The sequence below is a fragment of the Ranitomeya imitator genome, chromosome 3 (genome assembly GCF_032444005.1).
Source record: "Ranitomeya imitator isolate aRanImi1 chromosome 3, aRanImi1.pri, whole genome shotgun sequence".
In the NCBI taxonomy this organism is placed as follows: domain Eukaryota; kingdom Metazoa; phylum Chordata; class Amphibia; order Anura; family Dendrobatidae; genus Ranitomeya; species Ranitomeya imitator.
Window position 1 is genome coordinate 230,232,451 of NC_091284.1, and position 18,830 is coordinate 230,251,280.

Sequence of the window (18,830 nt, forward strand, 5' to 3'; positions counted from 1 at the left end):
TATCCCTGGGTTAAAAAAAAAAATAATAATCGGATCCAGCAAAAAAAAACGGAACCGTCGCATCAGTTTTTCACAATTTGCAACTTATCCGTTTTTAAAAAAAATTTGAGCCTGAAAAAATGATGTGGGAAACGGGCCTAAGTCTTTCGGGGTGTGAGTCTACAACTTTCCACATCTAGAGGCTGAAATTTTTTGTCATTGTTCTTTTCAAACTAGCTCTAGCTCAGTGAGATTGGATGTAGAACGTCTGCGAATAGCAATTTTCAAGTCTTGCCACAGATTTTTACTGGCATTTAGGTCTGGACTTGACTGGGTCAAACACATTTATATGTTTTCATCTAAACTATTCCATTGTAGCTCTGGTAGTATGTTTAGGGTCGTTGTTCTACTGGAAAGTGAACCGACCCCAACAGTCTCAGGTCTTTTGCAGCCTCTAACAGCTTTTACTCCAAGATGCCCTGTATTTAGCTCCATCCATCTTGCCATCAACTCTGACCAGCTTCCCTGAACTTGCTGAGGGAAAGCCTCCTTACACTATCATGCTGCCATCACCATGTTTGACAGTGGAGATGGTGTTTTCAGGGTGAAGTGCAGAATTAGTTTTCCGCCACACATACGTTTTGCATTTAGCCAATAAAGTTCTACTTTGGTCTCATCAGACTAGATCACCTTCTTCCACATGCTAGCTGTGTCCCCTACAGGACTTCTTACGGCTTGCATTAAAAAAATGGCGCTATTTTTGCCACTCTTCCACAATGGCCTGATTTGTGGAGTATAAAACTAATAGTTGTCCTGTGTACAGATTCTCTCACTGGATCTTTGCAACTTCTCCAGAGTGGCCATGGGCCTCTTGACTGCTTCTGTAATTTTGGCTCTCCTTGCTTTGGATGTCAATTTAGGTGGACGGCCTTAGGTGGATGTCTTGGTAGGTTTGCAGTTGTGCCATACTCCTCCCATTTTTGGATGATAGTATGAACAGTGCTCCATGATATGTTGAGAACTTGGCTATTTTTTTATAACCTAACCCTGCTTTAGGCAGGAGTCGCACTGGAGAGGAATACGGACGAGTGCTATGCGAGAAAAAATCACATAGCACTCGGACCAATGTTAATCTATGGGGCAGCTCATATCATCAGTTTTTTTTCTTGCTTGCTGTGATTTGCACCGTATATCGTCCGAGACTTGCCAATGCAAGTCTATGGGTGCGAGAAAAAGACGGACACCACACGGACCATCAGTGTAACTTGCGAGAAATATGCATCAGTGTCTTTTGAAGAGCCGTCAATTCAGTGCGGTGTACAGTAAAATCACACTGACAGCTTACAATAGAATAGATAAAATAGATATATACACATGGTATTGGTGTATATATACTGTATATATATATATACAGTTAGGGCCAGAAATATTTGGACAGTGACACAAGTTTTGTTATTTTAGCTGTTTACAAAAACATGTTCAGAAATACAATTATATATAATATGGGCTGAAAGTGCACACTCCCAGCTGCAATATGATAGTTTCCACATCCAAATCGGAGAAAGGGTTTAGAAATCATAGCTCTGTAATGCATAGCGTCCTCTTTTTCAAGGGACCAAAAGTAATTGGACAATGGACTCTAAGGGCTGCAATTAACTCTGAAGGCGTCTCCCTCGTTAACCTGTAATCAATGAAGTAGTTAAAAGGTCAGGGGTGGATTCCAGGTGTGTGGTTTTGCATTTGGAAGCTGTTGCTGTGAGCAGACAACATGCGGTCAAAGGAACTCTCAATTGAGGTGAAGCAGAACATCCTGAGGCTGAAAAAAAAGAAAAAATCCATCAGAGAGATAGCAGACATGCTTGGAGTAGCAAAATCAACAGTTGGGTACATTCTGAGAAAAAAGGAATTGACTGGTGAGCTTGGGAACTCAAAAAGGCCTGGGCGTCCACGGATGACAACAGTGGTGGATGATCGCCGCATACTTAATTTGGTGAAGAAGAACCCGTTCACAACATCAACTGAAGTCCAGAACACTCTCAGTGAAGTAGGTGTATCTGTCTCTAAGTCAACAGTAAAGAGAAGACTCCATGACAGTAAATACAAAGGGTTCACATCTAGATGCAAACCATTCATCAATAACAAAAATAGACAGGCCAGAGTTAAATTTGCAGAAAAACACCTCAAGAAGCCAGCTCAGTTCTGGAAAAGTATTCTATGGACAGATGAGACAAAGATCAACCTGTACCAGAATGATGGGAAGAAAAAAGTTTGGAGAAGAAAGGGAACGGCACATGATCCAAGGCACACCACATCCTCTGTAAAACATGGTGGAGGCAACGTGATGGCATGGGCATGCATGGCTTTCAATGGCACTGGGTCACTTGTGTTTATTGATGACATAAGAGCAGACAAGAGTAGCCGGATGAATTCTGAAGTGTACCGGGATATACTTTCAGCCCAGATTCAGCCAAATGCTGCAAAGTTGATTGGACGGCGCTTCATAGTACAGATGGACAATGACCCCAAGCATACAGCCAAAGCTACCCAGGAGTTCAAGAGTGCCAAAAAGTGGAACATTCTGCAATGGCCAAGTCAATCTCCAGATCTAAACCCAATTGAGCATGCATTTCACTTGCTCAAATCCAGACTTAAGACGGAAAGACCCACAAACAAGCAAGACCTGAAGGCTGCGGCTGTAAAGGCCTGGCAAAGCATTAAGAAGGAGGAAACCCAGCGTTTGGTGATGTCCATGGGTTCCAGACTTAAGGCAGTGATTGCCTCCAAAGGATTTGCAACAAAATATTGAAAATAAAAATATTTTGTTTGTGTTATGTTTATTTGTCCAATTACTTTTGACCTCCTAAAATGTGGAGTATTTGTAAAGAAATGTGTACAATTCCTACATTTTCTATCAGATATTTTTGTTCAACCCTTCAAATTAAACGTTACAATCGGCACTTGAATTCTGTTGTAGAGGTTTCATTTCAAATCCAATGTGGTGGCATGCAGAGCCCAAATCGCGAAAATTGTGTCACTGTCCAAATATTTCTGGCCCTAACTGTATATATATATATATATATATATATATATATATATATATATATATATCAGTGACATATATATATATTTACAGTAAATACATATCTTTATATTTCATAGAGAGATAGATAGCAGAATAGCCAATAATTCATTTGTCTGCTTCTGTAAAATCATTCCAGAAGCCGACAGGATAGGAGACATGGTTTACATACAGTAAGTCATTGCAGAACAATTAGATTTATATATGTTAGTGACTAATACTGTTAGTAGTATGTGTGTGTGTAAAATTTGGGACCAGTATGTATTTAATAAAAGAATCTATTCACTGAAAAAACTGGCGTGGGCTCCCGCACAATTTTCAGAGAGAGAAAACCAGTGACTTAGGACAGATGTTAATAGCCTAGAGAGGAACCATGGTTATTGGCCCCCCGACTATAAATCTAACTGTTCTGCAATGGTTTACTGTATGTAAAACATGTCTCCTATCCTGTCGACTTCTGAAATGATTTCACAGAATGAATTATTGTCTATTCTGCTATCTATCCGCCTATGAAATATAAGGTTATATATATACCGTATATATATATATGTGTGTGTGTCACCAACATATATATATATATATATATATAAATATATATATATATATATATTTTGTTATATACAGTACAGACCAAAAGTTTGGACACACCTTCTCATTTAAAGATTTTTCTGTATTTTCATGACAATGAAAATTGTACATTCACACTGAAGGCATCAAAACTATGAATTAACACATGTGGAATTATATACTTAACAAAAAAGTGTGAAACAACTGAAATTATGTCTTATATTCTAGGTTCTTCAGTGTGAATGTACAATTTTCATAATCATTAAAATACAGAAAAATCTTTAAATGAGAAGGTGTGTCCAAACTTTTGGTCTGTACTATAAATACACCTATTCTATGTGTATATATCTATTCTATCTATTCTATTCTAACCTATTCTATTCTATACTGTACGCAGCAGACCATTTGCTGGCTTTTAATCTATCTACCTATATACAGTATATACATATATACTGTATATATATATATGTTTTAAAGATTATTTGGTCTTATAATGATGTTTACAGTTGTGTTTTACAATGCGATTTTAACATGAGCTTTTATATAGAGAGAACTGCTATATGTAAAAGCTCATGTTAGAATCGCATTGCATACAGATGCCATACGGATGTCACACTGTTACTAGATGCGAGGAAATCGCATCCTCGCATTGCAAAGGGATTACACACGGATCACTGCTCGGGGAACATTTGTGCGATTCTCGGCAGTCAAAATTGGACCGATTTTTATACGTTAAGTGTGACTCCAGCCTTCCTCTTCTCCACAACTTTATCCCTGACCTGTCGTGTGTGTTTTTTGCTTTTCATGATGTGGTTTGATCCCCAATATTCCCAAACAAATCTCCGAGGCCTTCACAGAACAGCTGTAGTTATACTGAGAATAAATTACCCACAGGTGGACTTAATATGATAATTATGTGACTTCTAGAGGCAGCTGGTCACTCAGGATATTATTTAGACTACAGGGGGCTAAATACAAAAGCACATCACTATTTTCAAATTTATATTTTTTAAACATTTAGAAAACCATTTATCATTTCCTTCACACTTCACAAATACTTGCTACTTTGTGTTGGTATGTCACATAAAATCCCAATAAAATACATTTACAGTACGTTTGCGGATATAATGTGAAAAAATGCAGAAAAGTTGAAGTGTGTAAATATTTTTTTAAGTCACTGTATTTGAAGGTGATCAAAATATTAAACAGAAAGGAAAAACTTCAAAAAAGATAAGACAAACAATAATATTATATACACAGTCACAAGAAAGAAGTCAGTCGACCGGCACTGAGCGAGCTCTCCCGAAATTAGACCCCACATAATATTATATAATGTATGTTTTTTGTATGTTATTTAAAGGGAACCTGGCAGGTCATACAATTTCATTAACATTTACATTAATCTGATTTAGTCTGCAGGTCAACAGAGGTGCCCCAGTCCTGAAAATGCGGCACCCGATAGAAACTAAACATTATTTCTCCTGGGAGCCCCTAGCTTTCAGTCATGCAGTCAGGTGCTATTTTCTCCAGCTTAACCGGATTTAAGCATTTTGAACATAGTTCTGATACATTAATTGTGTAACAGCTGCTGTGGGGTACTGAAGAATGGCTCCTATTGAAAGAATAGGAACTGCTCTGCAGTACTCTGCTGCGGCTGCTGCATGTTGAATGGATCTATGCATTGCAGATCCAATCAAGGTGTTTACATCCAGAGCGAATAACAAATGACCTATGGGTGTCCTGAGTGACGGAAACCCACCAATCCAATATTTATGACCTGTCTAATGCTTATTTCACCCCCTTAAATCATATGGTAATGTCCCTCTAATGCGACACCACAGAGTAAATCGGGTATAGAGAAAGTGATTTCACAAAAATACCTGTTCAAAGTTCATTTAACTACTTACCCTAAAGGTATCTGTCCCACTATATTCATGTGGTATCTGTCAGGAAGGTTAAAATTGCCAGAGACGGCGGTAGCAATTATGACCTGGAAGAAGAAAAAAGGCAATTGCTCTTGAGATACTATGATAGTGGAAAATAAAATAAAGAAAATTGGACATATTTATCAATATTATTAGTCTTAGATTTGTTAAAACTGTGCCAAATTTCTCAAAGTGGTTCATGCTGTTTGATAAATCTGTCATATTTTACGGTTGTCTATACTAAATTTTCACCACCTATTATTTTGCGCCTGAAATGTGTATTACAATCTTGGGGAATGGTGTTCGGTGACAACCTTTCTCCATTTCAGGAAGTCATGTTTATTTTTTTAAATTTTTTTTTTTTGGTGGGGGAAGTTACGCTAGAAACTTGTCTCATTTAGCTTGATAAATATGCCCCAATATATTTATATTCATTGATAAAGAAAGGATACATACTATGATGATCTCCATGGGAATAGGAAAGCGAATCTTGTGCATGTATTTAAGGTTCAGCTCTTTGACGACGATGAGCAGCACTATGCTGACCAAAGCAAAGATCAAGGATGCCACGTTGGTATGTGGAAGTTTCTTGCAGATGTCTATGAAGGTCTACAATGAGCAAGTGGAATGGGTTATTTTTATGGATAGGCTAATCTGTCAGTTTAAAGCGGAGGTTAGGTAGAAATACTTACATAAATAATAGCCAGGGGACCACTGTATGGTGGCACTGTGATCCCAAATATATACTTAAGCACAGATATGAGAATTTGCAAGCCAGCTGCTGTCATAAAACCACGGATGAAGGATTCAGATAAATATATGGCAACGAAGCCAAACTGCACAAAGCCCAGGGCAATCTTAAATGGAGGACAAAAGGAATTATTATAGACAATGGCTTAGATTGTAATCATTGACCTACTAAATAATAACTTAATAAACGTTTACCTATCCACATGCTATAAGTGGCACTTCTTGTGCTCTAAGTGAGATTATACTGACCTGTATGATTGCGGTCAGACATGCCAGTGTTGCTGAAACCTGCAGCCTTGCCATATTCATCTTCTCAGTGTCGGTTATGGTGGCATTTGTGGTCTCATTCAGTTTCTGATAATCGGACTCTGGAGCCAGCTGCATACACACATTTCCCACTATTATACTAATGACAGCAAACGTTCCTATAATGAATTAAGAGTTTGGGGTTACAGGGAATGACATAAAATCATGTCTCATATACCAAAGATCTACTAGAATTCCTTACCTGGTACCATCTGTGGAACACCTCCCAAGAAGAAGTAAATCACAAGGGGATAGAAGGAAGAGTACAGTCCATTCACAGGCGGGAGGTTAGCAAGAAGGGCAAAAGCCATTCCTGCAATCAAAATGGAAAGAACAAACCGACATGTTCTGTTTTTAACTATTAGAAGATAATAAGCCATATGCTTTTTGGAAATTAAAGAACCAGCTAACCTTGTGGGACCTGAATGGTGCCAGCGCTGATACCTCCGAGCACGTCTGGGAGAGCATATTCTTTTATTTTATATTTGGGCACCCAAGTAAGTATAGGAAATAAACTGAAAATAAGAGCTTTGAATTTGGCCGGCGTCCAGCTGAAAGAAACATATAAATTCTGAATAATATAAGAATTTTTTTTTCAATTTCTTAAAAGTTTAAAGCTAATACAATGCATAAAAAGCATGTTTCTTTGAATAAATCAGTAACTGAAGGGGTTTTCCGAGCAAAGCATAAAACATGATGGAGTAAAACTATGGCAATTCTAAAGACATGTATACATATTGTAAAGATCTCCCTCTGAGCGTTTCAACTGTCAACACGTGTCCTCAGCTGTGCTAGTTGCATACTGTTAGGATTCCTAATGTTACACTCCCCCTCAATCTTCGTACTTTGCCTGAATATCACTTAATGTGAAGAAATGACATTCTGTAATACCATTTGTACCTGGGCCCTAGTTGCCAAGGGCTTGAGGAAACCCAAACTCCATAATATCCAGTGAGAAGAAACCAATGTTCTAAATTACCCATGACAGGAGGGGCATCTTGTTAAAGATTTTGCACCAGGGCCCTGCAAGTACACTTTTACTGTAAAATATCCTTCTAAGAATATGTTGCATCTTCAAGTTCTGTAATGTTACAGACAGCCTCAGTACTAAAATATTTATCTACAATAATGCACTATGCCTCTATATGTGTCTGTAAGGACAGCAGATGCGCCGGGCAAGTTGTATTCAAAATTTTATTGGAATGGTATGCAAATTGTCTCTTCAGAGAGGAAGAGAACTAGAACTCTAGTGCCACCTATTGGAAGTAGCAATCCTAACAGTCACATGACTTTAACGAGCCTTGTCACATGATTTAGGATAAAAGCCAAACCAGAATTTCAATTTGCAGACACGGTGTTTCGGAGTACTGCCCGTCGTCAGTGCAAAGTGGAGATTTGGTTTGGCTGAGTGAGAGGTGTCTGACCGGGATCCAAGAAATATCGTTTCTCCTTGCGGAGAGTGACATATTAAGTATAATTACAGATACTGAGTCACACTGGCGCTCACCACCTGGTAGGCTGACTACCCCAGGGGGGGTTTCGTAAAGAAAGGAGGACAGTCCCCAGCTGCTGGAATCAGAACAGAATATGTGCCAATTCTGTAAACAAATATACTTCAATGCTACAACATGTGATGCCGAGCTTGGGAAAAAGAAATGTGTGTCCAAGGAGTCTCCGTTAGGAATGAACTGATGGGACTGGTTAATTGGTTAGTTCCCTGCTTGCCTGCTTAAGTCATTAAGCTGGATACTGTTCTTATAAAATAAAGATAAATGCCTGATGTGCACGAGAGACCACAATGGAAAAAACGAGAGAACCACCCCTTACTAGTCCGTGAATGACACAGGTATATGCGGTAATTAGCTCCTACCCTAAATGTGGTAGATAGCTGTTCGTGTCCCACGATCCACGGTGTCTCGTCCGGCTGCGCAATGTTGGATAGGTGGGGGCTTGTTTTTTTCTGATGCAAGCAATTACCTTCAGAAGTCACATACTTAGTGAAAGGAAGTCAACCTATGTGCAATCTAAGTGTCACATGGTCTGTGAGCATATACACACCTTTTCTGAAAGGCCACAGAGGCTGCAACAGCATTAAGCAAGAGGCACCGCTAGCTAAACACCACCATGAATACCAAGGAGATCTCCAAACAGGTTAGGGACAAAGTTGTTGATAAGTACAAGTCAGGGTTGGGTAATAAAAAAATATCCCAATCTCTGGTGATCCCCCAAATAAAAATCAAATTCATTATCATCAAATGCAAAGAACCTGGTACCACAACAAACCTGCCAAGAGAGGATCACCCACCAAAACTCCCAGCCCAGGCAAGGAGGGCATTAATCAGAGAGGTAGCACAGACACCAACCCTGAGAGAGCTGCAGAGACTGAAGTGTCTGTCCATATGACCACAATAAACCGTACCTTAGTCCAATAGACAATCTGTGGCCAGACTTGAAAGACTGTTCACTAGAGGAAACCATCTAACTTGAAGGAGTTGGAGCAGTTTTCCCTTGAAGAATGGGCAAAAATCCCAGTGGCAAGATGTGGAAAACTCATAGAGACTTATCCAAAGTAACCTGCAGCTGTAATTGCAGCAAAAGGAGGCTCTGCAAAGTACCAACTTTAGCAGGGTGAATAGTTTTTGCACACTGAAGTTTTCAGTTATTTTGTCCTATTGTTGTTTGCTTCACAATAAAAAGAAAACCAAATGTTCTCAGTTGTAAGCATGTTCTATACATGGACTGTTGCAAATCATCAAAAAAAAAAAAAACAGAGAAATTCCAGGTAGCAAAACAGGAAAAATGTCAAGGGAGGGGGAATACTTTCATAAGCCATTGTATGTCACAGGAGGTGCTTCTCCTAGTAACTAGCCAAATGGACCCTGGGAATAAGCGGTGCCAGCACCTGTCATGTGATGATTTTTTTTACTTCTAGAGAGGATTGCTGCCATGGGAGTCTGGCAATAACTTAATATCCTATTGTGCAATATCATATTTGGCTGATAATAGCATGTATTTTAATTAGGGAACCAATGAAGATAGCTATTTGCCAAATAAAGATTCAGGCTCATCTTATGTGTATTTTGTACCTTAGCTGACTCTCAGAGTCTCAGTGTATTCCATATGATGGAACTTTAGCCTGTTTCACCTGCAGTGGTGAAACTTGAATCTTGTGAACCACAATGCAAAATATCCAACATGGGCCCAAATTGCCGCATGTCATTAATAGCAATAGTATTTTCACATGTACCAAAGGAAATGTTTTATCCTCATAGGCTCCCGGCTCCTGCACCTATTATAGTTACTCTCCCGATCTCATGCCTTCTGTTTGTTATAGGTTTCTCCTTGTAAGCATTACAAGCAGAAGGCGGAGGAGGCAAGCTACAATTACATATCACAGGATGCACTGGATATTTTCCACACACATTGGCTTGAACAGGCAATGTGAGTCAGGAAAGCTTTAGAACTGCAACTAATTATTATATGAATTACTATATTACTGTTCTGTTATAATGCAGAATTGATATCTTAAAATGCATATAGAGGGACAAGAACTGTACTGGTAGTCAGACTGGAGATCACTTGACCCAGGAGCAAATTTTTAAATTATTCAAAATGTTTGAATGCAAAACTAAATGTGGTACCACTTTAAAGTTTCAGCAAAGACCTCTATTTTATATAATATTAATAATATAGATATTACCTGAACAATTTCCTTGCTTTTCCACCCACTGGGTAGCTGCGATTTTTCTTCTCATATTCTTCATTAAAAAGGTCAAGAGAGTACGTAGATCGGTCAACTATGTATCGAGGACGAGCCTTATTCATGGTTTGGCTCAGTTGAAGTGACAGATATTCCTTTTATTTAACTAACATATAAAAAAGATATAGAAGAACATTTATAGAACTATCATTTATTCATTTATATAAATATACAACATTGAAAACATATCATGAAAAGGCTTAAAGCTTTTTGGAGAACATAACACATAGTTGTAATATATATTATAAAAAATATATATCTATATAATATATATGTAAAAAAGTCACTCAGTTATTGATAATTTCCAAAATTTTCTGCTTCCCTGAAGACAACCACCATTGTGAGCAATAACATTTTCTTTTTTATTTTGACAACTATGCCTACTTCCAATGGCAAATAAATCTCATAAAGATTTTCCACTTTCTATGAGCCTTTGCTATAAACTCTTAGTAGGATAGGGTATGGAATTGTTATTTTAATCCTCATTTTTCATTTAGCTCCGACTCCTCTACTGAAGAAACTGATAGGGGTCCATGTAATGTACCAGATAAGCAGTCTTATGATTGCTCCATCCACTTTATCTGACTGTGATTTTATCTTAGCAGATGCATAAAGGGATGTCCGATATTGAACTTTATTTTAATCTAAATCTTTTTTAATGTCATAATCTTATGATTTTTCTAATATACTTTAATTAAAAATTCCCCGTCCTTCCCTCACTACTCTATTGAACTGCTTTATTTTTTATTTTGTACTACTTCCTTTTTTATGACGCTTTGTATGAAAATCCCTAGTGTATGCTGGGATGCACAAACAAGTCATCATCAGGGGCAGAGGTTGCCATCACTCTCCCAGCCTCTGTCCCCACACTAAAATGAAGCATCATCAGTGATATCAGATTAGGGGGCTGGGCTAGTCCCTGATCTACTGAGCATGCACTGTTTGTCAAATCTGACATATGCTCAGTATGATTTCTTCACTGTGCACTGTGAAGTCACTTACCTGGGGTGACTGTTGTCCCTGATAGCTCTTTCTCTTCTTACAATGTGCAGTGACAGTGCGCTCTTTTGTCAGCTCATTATTTCAGATCAGAGCTGGTGAAAGAGTGCATTGCTACTGTGCACTGAGAAGAACAGTGCAATGACAAGATCCTACTGAGCATCCATCAAATTGACAATTGACACATGCTCGGTAGAGCAGGAACTAGCCCAGCCTCTGAATTGGACATCATTGATTAAGCTTCCTTAAAGGGACTCTGTCACCTGAATTTGGCGGGACTGGTTTTGGGTCATATGGGCGGAGTTTTCAGGTGTTTGATTCACCCTTTCCTTACCCGCTGGCTGCATGCTGGCTGCAATATTGGATTGAAGTTCATTCTCTGTCCTCCGTAGTACACGCCTGCGCAAAGCAATCTTGCCTTGTGCAGTCGTGTACTATGGAGGACAGAGAATGAACTTCAATCCAATATTGCAGCCTGCATGCAGCCAGCAGGTAAGGAAAGGGTGAATCAAACACCTGAAAACTCCGCCCATATGACCCAAAACCAGTCCCGCCAAATTCAGGTGACAGGTTCCCTTTAAGGGTGAGCGCAGAGGCTGCCCCTTGATGATGGCTCAATTAAGTATTTTAACATAGAGACACAGGGATTGTCAAATGGAGCGTCATCACATAGGAAATAGTAAAAACAAAGCAAAGTGGTTAGAGACAATAGTGAAGTTAGGATAGGACATTTTTAATTACAGTATATCAGAAAAAAGATTAGATTATAACATTAAATAGAAATTTAGGCATAACATTTTATTTAATTTGGGACCACCTTTAAATATAGCCACTACCATCATAGTAATACAAAAAAAATCCCTCAAAATCAATCTGAAATTTTAAGAGTTAAAAGATTAAGAACTTTTCCTTCACTTTAAATGTCGAATATATATTATGTTCACGATATGGTTGCACTATTGCCTTTGGCAACTGTAGGCCAGGCACAAACCTTGCATAAATCATTAGTATCAGCTATTAGAAGAGCTGTTGTTAATCTTACTAGAGAAATATGCTTCTTTCTCAATTTATAAGCCACTTCTTTGACTCCCCAACCTCCTGAACTTAGCAGTCACTTTGAAAAATATTTATAAAACATCAGAGGAATGTGAGCTCACTGATGTGTCAGATTACCATTGCCCAAGTTTATGGAGAGGATAGGATAGAGGGGAAATGAAGAGTGGAGAAAGAGAAACGGCATATAGAGACTTAGACAGATCGTGCTGCAGCTTTCTAGTAAGTGTTTTTTCTCACCCCAGTATTTGATCATAGGTTCGTTATTTAGTACTGCTACATAACGCTGCTATTTCTGAACATGTGCTGCATAGTTACAAGAGATCATGAATTCCTAATATTGTATGTGCAGTGTATGGAAAACAGAATAGATTGACATCGTGTCTGGAAAGAAGAAATACAGCATACAAGTCACAGATATGGTGTTATTCCTCATGTGCTCACATGACAGCTTATCAATCATAGTAATCTTCGATCCTCCTAAGACCTCCTACTCTCCTCCACACTTATTTATTCCTCACATAACCGCCTCCAAGATTTCTCCCGAATATCCCCCATCCTCTGGATGCCTCAACACGCCTCAACACGTCCAATTATCCACCACCCTCGAATCCTTCAGACGGAACCTGAAAACCCATCTCTTCAGGAAAGTCTACAACCTGCAATAATCATTCTGCTGCCTCACCACCACCAGAGCTGCCGCCTCACCACCACCTGAGCTGTCGCCTCACCACCACCCGAGCTGCTGCGTCACCACCACCAGAGCTACCGCCTCACCACCACCAGAGCTGCCGCACCCCCAACCTTCTGTCTCTTCCTTCTTATCCCGCAGAATATAAGTCTGCAAGGACAGGGTCCTCTCCCCTCTGTACCAGTCTGTCATTGTAAATTTATTTAATGTAAACGATATCTATAACTCTGTACATAACCCCTTTCTCATGTTCAGCACCATGGAATTAATGGAGCTATATAAATAAATAATAAAAATAATCATGAAAGTCACAACCTCTTTTTGACCAATGTGTTTCTCATATAATTTGTACAGCTTACATTCCTTATTATGTATTAATAAGCATGTATTTTAGATGACTGTCAAAATACTATATATGTTACAATTAGAAAAAATACATTTATATTCACATATTCATACACAGATTCTAAAATGTTGTCAAAGTAGCACAATAGACACAGTGGGAACATCAGCTGCTGCTTCCAGAAAAATCACAGAATGTCCTTATGAACAGCCTGTGCAAACAGGGATGACAACGCAACGGGAGTGTTCAGTTTCTCAGATTGCAATATATTCTGAGCGGATATCAGTGTGGAAAAAGTGGCAGTATTTACTCGAGTTTTTTGAGAGGGTACTGTGCATGTCCCATTGTGTTTGTATACATGGGCGTGTGTGTGTGTTTTTAATACCCTATGAGGATATGGTGACAGCAGGGTTGGTTAATACAGGAACATAGCTGCTACAACTGGACTGAAGAGGAGATTAAAGTCAATGTGGAAGTTTAATGTTTTGGTTAATCTCTGATTAAAAAGCTAGATTTATGCTTCATTTACACATACAGTGCAATAATTCTCTTTACTATGCTTATTTTAGTATGTTTCTGGATCATGACTCAAAAGAAACTACAGTATTAGTACTGAATGAGACCTGTCACCACTGGCAGTGCAGTAGAGGTGGGTTTTTAATTACATTTTAAATTGTATATATATTGAAAATAACGTGCTACATAAAAACCATATAATAAATGTTGTATTCTCAATACCCAGTCATCCAGATGGGTTGGCACTAGTGATGAGTGAGTATACTTGTTTCTCCGAGCATGCTCTGGTGGTCTCCGAGTATTTTGGCATGCTCGGAGATTTAGTTTTTGTCGCCGAGGCTGCATGACTTGCGGCTGCTAGACAGGCTGAATATACAGTGGGGCAAAAAAGTATTTAGTCAGTCAGCAATAGTGCAAGTTCCACCACTTAAAAAGATGAGAGGCGTCTGTAATTTACATCATAGGTAGACCTCAACTATGGGAGACAAACTGAGAAAAAAAAATCCAGAAAATCACATTGTCTGTTTTTTTAACATTTTATTTGCATATTATGGTGGAAAATAAGTATTTGGTCAGAAACAAAATTTCATCTCAATACTTTGTAATATATCCTTTGTTGGCAATGACAGAGGTCAAACGTTTTCTGTAAGTCTTCACAAGGTTGCCACACACTGTTGTTGGTATGTTGGCCCATTCCTCCATGCAGATCTCCTCTAGAGCAGTGATGTTTTTGGCTTTTCGCTTGGCAACACGGACTTTCAACTCCCTCCAAAGGTTTTCTATAGGGTTGAGATCTGGAGACTGGCTAGGCCACTCCAGGACCTTGAAATGCTTCTTACGAAGCCACTCCTTCGTTGCCCTGGCAGTGTGCTTTGGATCATTGTCATGTTGAAAGACCCAGCCACGTTTCATCTTCAATGCCCTTGCTGATGGAAGGAGGTTTGCACTCAAAATCTTACGATACATGGCCCCATTCATTCTTTCATGTACCCGGATCAGTCGTCCTGTCCCCTTTGCAGAGAAACAGCCCCAAAGCATGATGTTTCCACCACCATGCTTTATAGTAGGTATGGTGTTTGATGGATGCAACTCAGTATTCTTTTTCCTCCAAACACGACAAGTTGTGTTTCTACCAAACAGTCCCAGTTTGGTTTCATCAGACCATAGGACATTCTCCCAAAACTCCTCTGGATCATCCAAATGCTCTCTAGCAAACTTCAGACGGGCCCGGACATGTACTGGCTTAAGCAGTGGGACACGTCTGGCACTGCAGGATCTGAGTCCATGGTGACGTAGTGTGTTACTTATGGTAGGCCTTGTTACATTGGTCCCAGCTCTCTGCAGTTCATTCACTAGGTCCCCCCGCGTGGTTCTGGGATTTTTGCTCACCGTTCTTGTGATCATTCTGACCCCACGGGGTGGGATTTTGCGTGGAGCCCCAGATCGAGGGAGATTATCAGTGGTCTTGTATGTCTTCCATTTTCTATTTATTGTTCGCACTGTTGATTTCTTCACTCCAAGCTGGTTGGCTATTGCAGATTCAGTCTTCCCAGCCTGGTGCAGGGCTACAATTTTGTTTCTGGTGTCCTTTGACAGCTCTTTGGTCTTCACCATAGTGGAGTTTGGAGTCAGACTGTTTGAGGGTGTGCACAGGTGTCTTTTTATACTGATAACAAGTTTAAACAGGTGCCATTACTACAGGTAATGAGTGGAGGAAAGAGGAGACTCTTAAAGAAGAAGTTACAGGTCTGTGAGAGCCAGAAATCTTGATTGTTTTTTTCTGACCAAATACTTATTTTCCACCATAATATGCAAAAAAAATGATAAAAAAACAGACAATGTGATTTTCTGGATTTTTTTTTCTCAGTTTGTCTCCCATAGTTGAGGTCTACCTATGATGTAAATTACAGACGCCTCTCATCTTTTTAAGTGGTGGAACTTGCACTATTGCTGACTGACTAAATACTTTTTTGCCCCACTGTATGTGGGAATTGCCTAACAAACAGGCAAACCCACACATGTGTGCAAGCTGCAGCAACGAAAACTAAATCTCCGAGCATGCCAAAATACTCGGAGACCACCTGAGCATGCTTGGGGGAACCCGAGTAACGAGTATACTCGCTCATCACTAGTTGGCACAGCACAGAGCATTGGGCTAAACTTCATTTCCACACTGTAATCAAGTCCACTTGATTGACATATCAGACCTGTGATAAGGTGCCTTTAACCCCTTCATGACCTTGGGATTTTCCGTTTTTCCATGTTCGCTCCCCTCCTTCCCAGAGCCATAACTTTTTTAATTTTCCATCAATTTGGCCATGTGAGGACTTATGTTTTGCGAAACAAGTTGTACTTTTGAATGACATCATTGGTTTTAGCATGTCGGGTACTAGAAAACGGGGAAAAAATTCCAAGTGCGGTGAAATTGCAAAAAAAGTGCAATCCCACACTTATTTTTTGTTTGGCTTTTTTGCTAGGTTCATTAAATGCTAAAACTGACCTACCATTATGATTCTCCAGGTCAGTACGAGTTCATAGACACAAAATATGTCTAGGTTATTTTTTATCTAAGTAGTAAAAAACAATTCCAAACTTTGCTAAAAAAAAACATTGTGCCATTTTCTGATACCCGTAGCGTCTCCATTTTTCGTGATCTAGGGTCAGGTGAGGGCTTATTTTTTGCGTGCTGAGCTGGCGTTTCTAATGATACCATTTTGGTGTAGATACGTTCTTTTGATCGACCGTTATTGCATTTTAATGCAATGTCATGGCGACCTAAAAAACGTAATTCTGGCGTTTCAAATTTTTTTTCGCTACGCCATTTAGCGATCAGGTTAAAGCTTTTTTTTGTTGATAGATCAGGCACTTCTGAATGCGGCAATACCAATGTGTAGGTTTGATTTTTTTTTAATTGATTTATTTTGAATGGGGTGAAAGGGGGGTGATTTAAACTTTTATATTTTTTTATTTTTTTCACACTTTTTTTTACTTTTCTTCTACTTTTGCCATGCTTCAATAGCCTCCATAGGAGGCTAGAAGCTGGCACTGCTCGATCACCTCTGTTACATTGCAGCGATCATTAGATCGCTGCTATGTAGCTGAATTGCAGGTGTGCTTATGAGCGCCGACCACAGGGTGCCACTCACAGCAGGCCGGCATCAGTAACCATAGAGGTCTCAAGGACCTCTATGGTTACCATTCTGATGCATCGCTGACCCCTGATCATGTGACGGGGGTCAGCGATGCGCTCATTTCCGGCCGGATGGCCGGAAGCGCCGGTTAAATGCCGCTGTCAGCGTTTGACAGCGGCATTTAACTAGTTAATAGCGGCGGGTGAATCACGATTTCACCCGCCGCTATTGCGGGCACATGTCAGCTGTTCAAAACAGCTGACATGTCCTGGCTTTGATGTGGGCTCCCCGCCGGAGCCCTGCATCAAAGAGGGGGATCTAGCCTCGGACGTACTATCCCGTCCGAGTTCAGAGAGGGGTTAAAGAGTATCCAACAGTTTTTTACTTTGTTTTTCTCATAAATCAACAGTGCACAAATAAACTTTTGTAATATATCTTATCAGGGAAATCAGTTTCTCCTACTGGACTGATCATTCAGTCTCAAAATTCTTAACTCATACAGTTGTGCTCAAAAGTTTACATACCCCAGCAGAATTTTTGCTTTCTTGGCCCTTTTTCAGGAAATATGATTGATAACACCAACACTTTTTCTCCACTCATGGTTAGTGGTTGGGTGAAGCCATTTATTGTCAAACTACTGTGTTTTCTCTTTTTAAATCATAATGACAACCCAAAACATCCAAATGACCCTGATCAAAAGTTCACATACCCCATTTCTTAATACTGTGTATTGCCCCCTCTAACATCAATCACAGCTTGATGTCTTTTGTGGTAGTTGTGGATGAGGTTCTTTATTTTCTCAGATGGTAAAGCTAGCCACTCTTCTTGGCAAAAAGCCTCCAGTTCCTGTAAAATCGTGGGCTGTCTAGCATGAACTGCACGACACAGTAGTTCGACAATAAATGGCTTCACCTAACAACTAACCATGAGTGGAGAAAATGTTTTGGTGTTACCATTCATATTCTCTGAAAAGGGCAAAGAAAGAAAAAATTCTGCTGGGGTATGTAAACTTTTGAGCACAACTGTAGGTAAAATCTGCTTTCAGTGAAGACAGATTTTCCTATTACTGAGATAGGAGATGACAGTTGGTGCTCATAAAGTTCTATGGAGAACTGTAACTACCATTTGAAGCAGATCCTTAGAGTTCAAAAAACACCAGCAATCATATCAGGGGCGGACACTGACAGCTTGGGGCCCCTGCGCAAGAAATGTGTCTGGGCCCCCTTCCTTTTATGGCGACCAAAACTACAGATATATATATATATATATATATATATATATATATATATGCAGCGCCCCAGAGACCTGGTCATTGCAGTAGTATCGCTCTGCCACTAAGGGGAGTGATGGTATGTCTGATGGCACTAAAGGAGTTCATCTGACTAGGTATCACCAGCACACATTACACTTCACACTCCGGCCACTAGGGGGAGCAAAAGGTTTTATTTATTAGGCCACTCCTCACACTGGTAAAACTAGGGGCTGGATAGGAAGTTAGTGAGAAGCTGACTGGGTTTTGTCCAGGCAACATCCCGTGGCAGGGGGTGTTGCGGGGAAGATTCAGGGGGGTCCCTGTCAGGCGTGGGAACCTGACAGGCACCTAGTGACAAGGATAGAACATTACGGAGCCGCGCCTGCGCTACCCAGCGGCGACATCCAAAGAAAGGACACGAAGCAAAGGATATTGTGGACGGTGAGAAATGAGATCAAGCACAAAGGAGAGCCAGTAGG

General features: G+C 39.8%; 1 protein-coding gene across 5 annotated transcripts in view; it reads right to left on the minus strand.

Moving 5' to 3' along the window:
• SLC26A9 (solute carrier family 26 member 9) overlaps nucleotides 1-18,830 on the minus strand; it is a 183,268-nt gene that overhangs the window by 48,790 nt on the left and 115,648 nt on the right. For all 5 annotated transcript variants that reach the window (XM_069756258.1, XM_069756254.1, XM_069756255.1 and 2 more), the window contains 7 exons: nucleotides 10,307-10,472; nucleotides 7,018-7,157; nucleotides 6,809-6,919; nucleotides 6,550-6,725; nucleotides 6,243-6,407; nucleotides 6,007-6,159; nucleotides 5,533-5,615 (listed from right to left, as the gene is read on the minus strand). In XM_069756258.1, coding sequence (XP_069612359.1) covers nucleotides 5,533-5,615; nucleotides 6,007-6,159; nucleotides 6,243-6,407; nucleotides 6,550-6,725; nucleotides 6,809-6,919; nucleotides 7,018-7,157; nucleotides 10,307-10,431 — 953 coding nt within the window. In that variant the 5' untranslated portion in view covers nucleotides 10,432-10,472. The remainder of the gene's footprint in view (nucleotides 1-5,532; nucleotides 5,616-6,006; nucleotides 6,160-6,242; nucleotides 6,408-6,549; nucleotides 6,726-6,808; nucleotides 6,920-7,017; nucleotides 7,158-10,306; nucleotides 10,473-18,830) is intronic.